Source organism: Geospiza fortis, unplaced genomic scaffold (assembly GCF_000277835.1).
Source record: "Geospiza fortis unplaced genomic scaffold, GeoFor_1.0 scaffold182, whole genome shotgun sequence".
In the NCBI taxonomy this organism is placed as follows: Eukaryota; Metazoa; Chordata; class Aves; order Passeriformes; family Thraupidae; genus Geospiza; species Geospiza fortis.
In genome coordinates this window covers 2,134,674-2,146,977 of record NW_005054367.1, presented here as the reverse complement: position 1 = coordinate 2,146,977, position 12,304 = coordinate 2,134,674, and the positions used below count along the sequence as shown (strand labels likewise).

General features: G+C 39.8%; 1 protein-coding gene across 1 annotated transcript in view; it reads right to left on the bottom strand.

Annotated features, from left to right (window-relative positions):
• Nucleotides 1-12,304, bottom strand: part of LOC102041347 (sodium channel protein type 5 subunit alpha-like) — a 217,310-nt gene that overhangs the window by 170,647 nt on the left and 34,359 nt on the right. The window contains exons 2-3 of the mRNA XM_031059735.1: nt 5,769-6,087; nt 3,972-4,090 (exon numbers count right to left, since the gene is read on the bottom strand). Coding sequence (XP_030915595.1) covers nt 3,972-4,090; nt 5,769-6,035 — 386 coding nt within the window. The 5' untranslated portion in view covers nt 6,036-6,087. The remainder of the gene's footprint in view (nt 1-3,971; nt 4,091-5,768; nt 6,088-12,304) is intronic.

Sequence of the window (12,304 nt, the reverse complement as noted above, 5' to 3'; positions counted from 1 at the left end):
TCTGATATCCACTCACATTTGCTCATATCAGCTTCAGATATATTTCTGTAAGTTTTTTCATTCTTGTTAATATAATTATTAAGTTCCAGCTAGCCTAGAAAACACTGGATTACTTTTTCAACTCCAGTGAACTGCTGTGGATGAAGCATAGGAAACCAGAGTGCTATCTTCAGACCACGTCAGACAAATAGCATGTTTCAATTCCAAGAAAATAAACTCCTCTATTGGAATTTAGGGTCACTGGTTTGATCTCTATATGCCTGTTTCCTTGTGATACAAACTGAATCTAACAGCTTTCCCAAATGCTCACTTGCAGGCAGGTGTCATCATCTCCTTATTCAAGCACCAAAGAGAACAAACCAGAAAACACAGGTTGAAAATGTAAGGGTCAGCTCTGGGACAAGAAACACACTACAAATTCAATCTGGATTTCATCACCAAACTGAAAACTACAAAGAACAGGAGAGAATGAAGCATTTCAGTTGGTTATGCACCAAAATTAGTCGCTGGTGTTAAATTAGAAAGAGAAAACAGAAATCCCCACAGAATGAAAATTAGCATTCCTACCTGAAATCAAATGCAATTGTTTGAATTAGAAAAAGTCCATGATGATGATCTACTCAGAAAGGACAAAGCAAAGAAGATAAAAACTGAGATAAGCTGTATTAGCAGCATTGTCCATTCCCTATCTTAGAATTGCTATTAAATCAAATTTTCCAAAGCCTACAAACTAAATATACTAAGCTACTCATCAGGATCCTTTCTGCAATAAATTAAGCCTATTATTTCCAATTTGAAGTTACAGAATAGCCTTTGCACAAACCCATTCTAAAAGTTATAAATTTTATCTCCTAGCACAAAGATATCGAGTCAAATGCAGCACACTTCTATTCTAGACTTCATTATGATGGATAATTGTTAATTAGCAGACTGAATACTAGAGGCTCTTTAGGTGATCATTGCCAAATTACATATAATATGTGCAAGCAAAGGTTAGTCCCAATGAACAGAATGTATAATTGGTGCTTCACAAGATCTCATTTTGCCTTATGGAAAGTGTGCAAAATAGGATGGGAGGAAAGCTGCAAGCAGAAAATATGGACAAAGATTGGAAATTCTGTAAAAAGATTATTTTTCTTTTTCTGATGCACCAGAATCCATAATTCTAGCACCAAGGAAGGTCATTTTTACCAAAACTCCAGCCTGGATCAGTGGTAAAGTGAGAAAAACTAGCTATAAAATCTAGAAAAACTAGAAATTAGAATTGCTACAGATTTTGTACAGGCTACCAAACTGCTAGGAGAAACTAAGGACGCCACAAAATGATCCTTGGCTTGCAGGCAAGAAGAGGAGTCTTTTAAACACAAGGCATCAAGGAAATGTTACCAGCAATTTAATCTCATTAAAAGGTGGAGATAATTGATAAAGATGTTAATAACAGCTAATAATGATGCAGAAGACAAAAAGTGTTCATCCCATTGGAGATTCAACCCTGTACTCCCCATGTCCTCTGGGACAGGAATGGAGCAGGGACACCTTCTGGGCAGCCATGTGGGCCCTGGACCACCCATGAGACCTCACAGACCCTGAATTAGAGGAGAAATACCTAGAAAGGGTTTAAAGATACATTATTAGTTGTAATAAACATTAATAGGAGGCTGTGGGAGCTTTTCCCCTTGGAAGGGTGTATTTTTGAAAGACTGTATCTCTCCGTTTTGGCTGGATGAGCAGTGAACACATAGCATCCATCCTGCCAGACATCTCAGAGGAAGAAGTCCACATACAGCCACTTAAAACCAGGAAATGTGACCCCCACAGCTTCTTTGTGGGGTGATTTTATTCTGTCCTCTCTATTCTGTTCCACTGTTGGCCTTCATGGTGCACTCAATGGCTGGAAATTGAAATATGGCATCCACTAAAGAAGCTGCTACGGATATTTACGTGACAGGGCAGCATTTGCTAATGCTCCTTTTAGGCTTTTGCCCTGGGGAAAATAAAGATTGCTTGATTACAGTCACGCAAGAGGATAGCTCTGGGTCCCAGGTCCATGTCTGGGATATTATCTGCTTCAGTACCTGCGGGTTCGGGCTCCTTTCTGCCTGGGATATTGACTGCCTGCTCAGCCACTTGGCCTTGGTATTTCAGGTTGATACAAAAGGTCTTTATTGACAGAAAACAAATCAGTGCCTAATGCAGGATCTTACTTGTCTCACTGGGACTGGAATTTTTGTCTCCTGCCTGTGCCTGCCAAAGACTGGGCTATTGGATCTCTCAAAATTATCAACACAGGTGATAATTTCTGTCTTTCTGAAGCTAAACTTATGTTTGCATTGAGACCTGCCATTCCCAAAATCTCACACACCTTATCTGACCATATTACTTTCCTGACAGATATCTTAAATGCTCTCCTCTGTGGTCTTTATCCTTGGAAGTGATGTGGTAAGGATTTCTTGCTTATTTATCTTCTATTCAGCTGCTACCAAGGGCATGTAGCTCCTATGCTACACATTCCTGTGACCTCTTGGCTTCACCAAACAAGAAAACTTGTTTGGTGAAGCCTCCAAGAAAAAAAGGGAGGAGAAGACAGAACAAACTTCCAAAGCTGGAGGCAATACTCTCAACTTCCTGAGAAGCTCAGTTATCAGATTCTTACTTTATGCATACCTGGGCAAATGCATTGACCTTGATTAATTTCAGCAAGGCTGTGCTGAGGTGACTGTGCCTAAAAAACTTGGTTGGGCTCTGGGTATGCAGCAGCATGTGCTGCATTGTGTGCACACATAATCTGATCCACCAGCTCATCTCTCTGCAGAATTCTACAGTGTATTCTTAGTAACCATAATAATATCTTGGCTGATAACACATATTCATTTTTGCATAGAATTATTGCAATCAGAAGCTTCACCTGTTTTTCCTTTTGATAGAATATCTATAGTATCACCTTTTTTTTTCTCCTCCCTGTAAGGAGTGGGAATCTAATTTATTTCCCTATTTGTTTTCCCCGAAATTTGATAATTAACCAATCTTTTTAAGATGCTAACTACTTAGTATTCATTTATTCTCTGTGGTGGACATGAGCATTGCAGATGAGGGACTTCCATCACTAAAACATCACAGAATGATCAGAGCAGCGTGTGAAGTCTTTGAATTATCACTGCCTGGTCTCCCATGTGCACCCCAGAGAAAGCAGCCAAGTCATGAAAAAAGGTGTGTTTTTAGTAATGTTCACACAAAGCTGAACATTTGGGTCAGTTTGGCCTTCCAGAGAGATGTGACTATGTGAGAATATAATGTTTCTGGGGTTGTGTGTAAAAAACAAGCCAAAACCAACCACTGCAGCCTGTCTTGCACGACTTCAGAACCAGAGCTACAGGAAATCAGGCATTGCCCTTCCATTGAAAAGTCCAGCAGGACAGCCTGTGCCTTTTTTCTTTTTTTGGACAACATATCCAAATAAACAAACTAGAAAAGAATCAACAGAACAATTTTTGAAATATTCCGTTTCAGGAGAAAAAAAAATTCTGAACTGAAGCAGTTCAAAATTAAATTGTGTCTGCAGATAGTGTCATAGAATTTTACCTCTGGGAGGGATAGCTGAAGGGCTTGGTAGCAAAGCTCTCCATCAGTGCAGATTTCCCCTGGTTGCCTTCCTTTCTGAGGTACTACACCCACTTTCCCTTCAGTAAAGATGATCAGTCCCTTCCCATCTTTTAATCCTGAGTAAAGTCACCAGAGTCTCCAGTGCAGTTCACATTATCTGATGCCAGCAGTATGATACAGTCATTTTTATAGCTCACATAACAATATAAAATGAAACAAACCGAAAATCCAAGTGCATTTCTGCTTGTGCAGGCAAATTCAGCCAGAAGATTTAAAACAGCTTAATGAAATAAAATGGTTTCTGACTTCCATCCATCTGTGTTTAAAACCCATATAAAATACATGAGGAGGAAAATCAACAGAAAGGATATGAATGTACCAAAATTTTAATTGCTGCTCTTCTGATTGGATGGAAAGGACTAAGTATGTACAAGGCAGGAGTGGCACTAAATCGAAAGATTGTCTTCCCTTTGTTCAGTACTATAAATGTCTGGAAAACAAAACAGAAAATGAGAACATTCATCATTTTCATTTATGCTCAGCTTTTCCAGCTCACATCCCACTAGGAAATTCCTGCCAGCATCCCATACTTTTCCCCCCTTCCAAGACCCCCAAAATTCTTCTCACTTGGTGAAAAGTTTTGTCCAAGGCCTTCCCTACAGAACTGACTGTCCTGTTGTAATATCCCAAGTATTTTTTCTTTCTTCAACCCTTAGTGGGTCCTGTGTCATCACCTCCACCACGGGGCTGGGAAGAGAGCAGAATCACCTTCAAAAATAAAAAATTACCTGGAGACTGAAATGTGGTGGAAGATATTATGTGATGCTCTTCTTCCCAGGTGCTCCAGATCTCACTATGTTGTTGACCCAACTTCTCTACTTTGAACACTTTATTGCTCTCAATTTTGTCTCACCAAGCAAAAAGTTGTAGGAGGCACAGTTCCACACTAGGATCTGACCTGGGCACTGAAGCACTCTCATTGTGCTCAGATGAATATGGCCAGAGAAAAACAATTCTCTGAGTTATCTTAAACCAAAAACAAAAGTGAATTGATGCTGACCCAATTTGCAGAGCTCTGAAGATGCCCCACCAGGCATAGATAAACTAATATTCATTCAGAGACAGAATTGAGACACCCAATATATAAAATCTAAGCAATTCACACACCTTGAGTCTAAAAACTTCATGGCACTAAAATTGCAAATCTATATCCTGTTGCTTATGCCCAGGGATAGCAGGCAAATTAAAAGGTAAATTAATTCTGCCCCTTCCAGGTAAGTAATCTGTTTGTCTTTATCCATTTAACTTTTGTTCTGTAGCTCTAGCACCTACCTCTACACTGTTTAAATAGAAGTACCATTATGGTCACATTAATTCATTGTTTACAGGAAATAGCACAGCCCAAAACCAGGAACAGCAGGACCTGAAAAAACTGGAAGCTGCCTAAAAAAACAAAGGGCTTCCAAGCTTTATTTTGTCCTCTGTTTTGTGAAATGCTTGGAAAGGGGAATGAACTGTAGTAAGCAACCAACCCAGCTCTGCTGTCAACAGCCTTTTGACAGAAGCTGTTTGCACTGCTGTGGCTTTGGTCCAGCCTGCACGTGATCCCTCATCAGGTGATGCTCGCTTTGGGACAAAGTTCACCATTCTGCAAAGTGCCAGCACTGCACATGCTGCTCACACCTCCCTCCTGCTCTGGTTTGGTCATCTCACATGGAGTTTTGCTCTTCCTGAGCAGGAGCAGAGCTGCTGCTCTCCAGGAACGGTTGTGAAGGTGCCTCCTGCTCTTGTGCAGAGTGCTCGCACAAGGCTCAAGTCACCCAGAAGCCCTTAACATTAAGGGGCTTAAGTGATAAACAACCGACCTGTGAAGCTACAGCTCATGCAGAAGGCAAGATAGGGCAGATATCTGGCTTAAATTAACTCAGCTACTGCTCTGCTCATTACAGATATTGTATATTCATTCTCAGGGTTATCTGAAAACACACAAGTTTAAATTATGCTTTTTATCCCTCTTTGCCCTCCTGCTTAGATGTTTTCTGGGAGCCCTGCTCATGACAACATTCTGATCCTTAATCTGGGAAAGAATAATTTTTACTTTTTGTAGAAAGATAACAAGCAGAGCACCCAAAGCAGAGGTCATGCTTTAGCTTTAGGTTGATGCTCACCTTGCGATCATTGTAGAAAGGGTCGATGTCCTCCAAGGGCTCCCCAATGAGCTCTGGAGAAACAGTCCCATAGATATCAGGCAGCTTCTTGCAAGCTTGCAAGTCAAACTGAGGCTGAGGCTTCTCTTCCTCGCCCAGCTGCTCTCTGTATTCCTGCTTGGCATTCCTGGCCAGCTTCTCTGCAATTCGCTTCTCGATGGCAGCCAAGGACTCGGGCGTGAACCGGTGGAAGCTGTTAGTACCCGGTGGTAACAAGAAGTCAGCCATCTTTTCATCCTGCTTTGTCTTTACTGGTCTTTACTCCTAGTAGTGGAAACAGCTGGAATTAAAAAAGTTATCAAAAGTTAGCGGCGTGAGGAAAGAGAGAAGAACAAAGCCAGCAGAATTAAAAAAAATCCCACTAAACTCAACCCCCAAGGAACTCGTTATATATTATCAGGAAGTTCTTCATCTGTTTTTATGTGGTTAATAGAACATCAAGGAAAACAAAAATGACTGAAATTGTAATTTCAATAAGAAATCACACATGATCAAATCTAAACAGACTTTATAGATAGACTGTGGAATATTCTTCAGTTCTTCAGTCATTTGGGATCCTAAATCCAAAGAAGTAACTTAGATTCGCACAAGCTTAAGTTTCATTGAAAGCCACAGAGATTTAGATTCTTAACTCATTTTTGAAAATGCAGCTCTGGGAGTGGATGAACAATGTTCCTAAGATGACTGCAAGGCAGATCTAAATCAGCCAATGTCTGGCCACATGATGCAAAATCTAAAAATGCCCCAGCTGTTCTATTCCAAATTTAAAGAGTGAAGGGTCAAGTTTAGATTTTTAAATCCCATAAAAAAAAAATCTTCATAATCTCTGTCTTAGGCTTCTGTAACATAATTTTAATTCTCCTTTGGGATAGGAAATACCATCTTCAAGATATCTCCTCAGGACTTTTGAGCATTTTCTTTTCCTCCACACCCTGAAATCTGAAGGATGATGGAAGCTCAAATGTGCCTGGAAAAGCTCTGGGACCTTCATGAAAGCACACCAAGCTTCCAAGATGCTGAACAGCCACTGCTGCCAGCTTGTCATATCTGAACACCAGGCTCCTTTAATCCAAGACCAATTTGAATATCCTGGAGTTGGACTCAATGATCCTTGTGCTTTCCAGCTCAGGATATTCTTTTATTCTATGATTCTAACCCAAACCTGTAAAGTCTGATCATCCTGTCCTGATGGTACTTCAATGTTAACACTTCCAGTCTCTGCCTGAATGAAAACAAGTACGAATTTTCCCATCTCTTCAACTTACATGAATAAAACCAAGCGTGAAAAGCACAGCCGAACAAAAAGCCTTCTTGTATCTGCCCTAAACAACATGGATAGCTGTGAAAATTAATGTAAAACTACTGTTTGAAAAAGGATGAAGCTTATCCCTGTTCTAGCAGCCTGCACAAATCCATCCAAGTTCACTGAAGCCGCATTTTGCAATTTAAAGTCACTTTAGAGGCATGTTTTTCCAGCGAGAGAAGCCCTCACTCTGCAACAATTAAAACTCATTTCACAGAAGAAACACAGACCTTGTATTTTTGCCACCACCAGGCCATTCATACTCCATCAGAATACACTCTGGTGACAAACAAACTAGTAGATTTTGAGGTGGGCTACCCTCTTTCATTCAGCAACGTGGGCAGGATCCCACTCTTTGTTCGGGCACAACGTTTGTTTTCTGCTTTCAGATGGAATTTGTCTATTTACAATGGATAGTTCCAGATAGTTTGCGTCTATTAGGCTCTGTGATGACAGCATTTTTGTTAGCAAACAAGACTCTAACTGGACTCTGCATGACAAATAGCATATTTATTGACTCAATTTCTCTGAGTAAAGGACGCTTTCAAATAACTACTGTCTCTCCTATTCTGACTTCATTTTAAAATGAATTCATTAAATTGTCATTGATCACAGTCTATCACACAGGAATGATTTACTGAAGCTTGTACATTATGCTCTGAATTATAGCTGGTTTGAACAAGCAGGGCTAAAATGAATTATCCTTCCTCGAGTTTGGGGTATTCTGAGATTCTTCTTTTGTTAAATTTATTCTCCTTTGTCCTTTCCCCTCTCCCCTCCATGTAATTTGTTTTATCCCCTTCCTCTTGAAAAACAGGAAATTAGAAGCTTTCCCACAAATTGTGTTTCCTACACCCAACACTATGTGACTCAGCAAATAGAATTTCACTTTCCATAAATGACATCAATACAGGTGGCCAGAGAATTCTCTGAGATTTTTTTGTCCTTTCCATTTTTGTTTCTCCAGAATGAAACCTGTCTCAGTGCTGAAGGGGGACAACAAAAGCCAGTGGTTGATCAGGGCTGCTGGAAGGGCAGAGAGGAGGTCTCTAAACTGGAGATGAGAACGTTGTGGGCTTTAGCTGAGGTCCAGATGATCATGAGCTCTGTCAAGGCAGTGAATGGGGAATGATTGTTTGCTTTTTCTAATAATATGAGACTGGAAAAAACTTCTAATGAAATCACAGAGCAGTGGCAAAAGGTCCATAAATGATTTTAAACAGAAGTTGCTGCCTCTGACTCAGGAACCTCGGTGCAAGCAGGAAAAGCTACTTATGCTGGTCCTACCTTAACACTCTTCCCAGTCTAAGGAAACCTAAATGTGTGCTTTGTCCACACAGTCTCAGACTTCCCTAAAGACTTCCAGGAGAAGCCATTCTGGCAACAGAACCACTCAATTTTTTTCCTCAAAAGAGAAACAAACAGATAGGGGATGGTGAGGGAGATAAAATAGCCCAAAAAACCTAATCAGCATCAGAAGTTTTAATTATTTTTTCTAAACTGAATTATTTTTGCTTAAAGCTCTCTCTCATTAGAAAACTGAATCAAATTCAAACTGGTCAAATCCAGATCTTTTCAGTTTTATCTACAATTTCCAGAAAGGTAGCTGCCTAGAAAGAACTGGAAAATCCTACACAAACTTCATTAGCATTTTTGCTAGTCGTCTATTTAATTTTTCTTTTTTAAAAAGTACGTTTCAGCACCCTTACAATTGAAAATTTGTGACACGTCTTGTCTTCATATTGTATATAAGCTAAAGTTCCACATTTTAATATATATATATTTAGCACAATTCTTTTTCAATTTCACATGCTTTCAGGAAATGGACAAGATAATTTCATGGGTCCTCTCTATGTCTAATTTCTTTTAATCTGTGAATTGCAAACATTTCTACAAATAGCCAGGGTTAGGCCAGATGTTTCTTAAAAGGGTAAGAAAGCACCACAAGTTAAAAAGGGAAATCATCAATGACTGAACCAAAGGGCTGGAATGCCATTTCTTAAGAGATAATAGCTGTTGTGACTCACGTGTTTACAATATGAGCCTGGATTTTTCCATTCCTCACAGGCATATTTTTGAAGTACAAGGCTTCAAACACATTGTTTCTGTGATATCACCAGGCACAGAATGAAAATTTCCCTCTTGCTTGGTCAGTTAGCATCGGTTGTTGCTGATAAAATGCACTGGTTATGTAAACAAAACATGCATATGAAAATAAAGCCCCAAGAAGAATTCTTTCTTTGGTGTGGCCAGAAGTGAGAGCAAACAACTTAGGTATTTATTCAGAAAGATAAATGCTGTTTTGCATTGCAGTTTTAACCTTAGTGTCACAGGCTTCAGCCACTCCAGTTCAAAATATCTTTCAGGATCTCAGAACATCACCTGCGTGCCCTTCTGCAACTCCTTCTGTTGTATCAAGGACTCATGAGATTATATTTCAGGCCCTTGGCAATGGTAATAAAGGAACCAAACTGGAAGATCAAGGTTGTGAAAGTGTCTTTTACAGACAGGATCATTTTGAGTAGGATTGTCCTCATTTCTGATTTCCACGATGCCACTCAGGAGGCTACTGCAGACCACGGGCTGGGGAGAGAGATGTTTGCACTGCAGTTCTGCTAATCCAAACTCTTACAAAATACTAATCTCAGCCCTAAATTCTCCTTTTGTTGAAGAAATGTTTGTGATTAAATAATGATTTTGCATTGCTAACTGCTGTGGTAATAAGAATAGTCATGTGGATGGGTTTTCTTTCTGTCTGAGACTACAAGGAGTACAGTCATCTTTTCCCCCCGCACACTCCTTTTCCATATAATCTCTTCGGCATTTTTCTTTGACCTGCAGAGCACAGCAAAACATGAGAATAGTAGGCTAGGGAAATAAAGAACAGAGCAATGACACATCTAATTTAATGTCACTGGTCTAGATTAATAAATTCATATGCATAAATTTACACATAAACACAAACACCTAATCAGATTTAAAAAGACTACAAGTTGATATGGGATCACATGGAAGTTTTATTCCAGCCATTAAGTAATGGCTTCATGGAGAACTGTTTTTAATTCAGATCAAATAAAGAAGTTTTGCAAAAAGATCAGGAAGCTAAAGGAGTCTAGGTGACTGAGACACACTTCATAATTTTACTGACAACAAAAAAACAAACAAACAACCTTTTGAGACTTAATTCACTTATATTTATACCACGGTTCACATTCCACAGTGAGGAGGTGTCATGGGAAATTCTCTTTTAAGTGAAAAATTTCACTTGCTGTTAGCACACACTTTGAGGGCTTGTGTGCTCACATCAAGGCAGTCCTCAAAAATTTACACAGCACACTCGTTACTTCTGCTTAAGCTGATATTTGGTTTGTTTCTTTTTCCTCCAACAGGCATAATTTTTTTCAAGACCACAAACAATGCTTGTTTTTGCAGCACATGTTCTTAACACACATAATCAGCCACATCTCCAGCTGGCATAAATCAGCACAGCTCTGCCCAGGGAAGCCACACCTGGGAAATTGATCTCTTAGGACCCAGAATATTTGGCTAGAAATGTTTCCTTTAAAAAGAGCACCTTCACACCAGAGCATGAACACCAGATAGTGTGTAATTGAGGTATTAAACTAATGGACTAGAAGGTAACCAAGCTTGCAGGGAGCTGCAAACCCCTGAGCTTTTTGCACCCTGTGAAGGCAATCTGCAAATGCTTGTCCAACCAGAAACATCCTGTTGGGTGAGGTCCAAGGTGGAGGTGCAAAAAGGGCAGCTGGAGAATCCAGTGCCTGGTGGCGACCAGGCAGGCTCCCATGGCTGATCCATAGGGGAAAACAGTGGTATTCCACAAAAATCTGATGGAAATGGCTGAAATGTTCAGCTCCTGGAGCTCTCCTAGGCAAAGCACAGTGTTGAAACCTGCCCAAGCTGACACAGCAGGAGATCTGAGCCAGAGTTCCTCTTGCTGCCCGTGTCACAAGGCCAACCTGCAGGTTGATATGACATTGCATAACACATTTCCCAAAACAAGCCCTCTTGCTCACCACGAATGCTGACCAGGGGAAGAAATAAATATGTAAGAGAACTCATTGCATTCGAATTGTTGGGGAAAACAAAACGAAAACAGCACAAAATGTCCAAAACAAAACTTCAGATTCACAGACCCACAGGCCTTTTGTCACAACCAGCTCTGCCTAGGCAGTATCTTCTTTTAAATCCAGTTTAATGGGTTTTGCTGGCTGCTCACTCATCAGAATCATGGCATTCTGACATTGCCAATGACTTACTGAAAAAATAAAGTCTGCAGAAAGCCACCATGTGCTAAAGGAAATGAATTCAGAATATTTCATCCTGATATTGGAAGGGTATTTGGGAATGATAAAATTTTTGCCAAGAATTAAATGCTGGCACTAAGTCTTCTCTTATGATAAAATAAATATTTTTAGTGAGCTAAAAATATTCTGCTTTCTTTGCAGGTGTCTTTATTTCAAATTACTCTGCAACCAAATGACATAAATAAGCAAGAGGGAAACAGCACATTATAGTTACCAATGCAGATCTCTATATTTTGCTGAGAATTATAATTCATTGCACCCAATAGGTTTTCATGTCTATTGTAATTAACTAGAAATTGGCCTCAGAGTTATTTTACTATAAACTACACAGAAAGATTTCTCCTTTGCTACTCTGAACCAACAGAGCTTGGAAAGAGCTACCAAGAAAGAGGGATGTTTTCAGCTCAGGATGCAGTCACTAGCTTTTGAACAAGAAATAAGAAATCTACAGGAGAACTCCATGTTGCGCCAAACATAATACACAATGCTCACACCACTAGGTGCTTTGAATGCTCACATGAATAAAATATATCAAATCTGGTCCATTTTATTCACAGAGTGTTTTGTAAAGACATAAAGACGGATAAAGGAAGCTGTAAAACAGCTATTAAAATATATTCTGGTGCCATTATGGGATGGTTATGCCAGAGAAAGAAGGCAGCTTTAGGCTAGACAGCAAAATCTTGGCTGCATGCTTCTAGGGAAGAAGGAGCCATGTCTGGAGAGCTGTCTGATGTATTACCACAGTTATAGGTAAGGCTTTCCTGATCCCTCCCATCTAAGTTATGGAGACACATTTCATCAGCAGAAAACAAACAGACTCATAAAAGCCAATCATCAGAACTGACATGTTTACATTAAGAGAG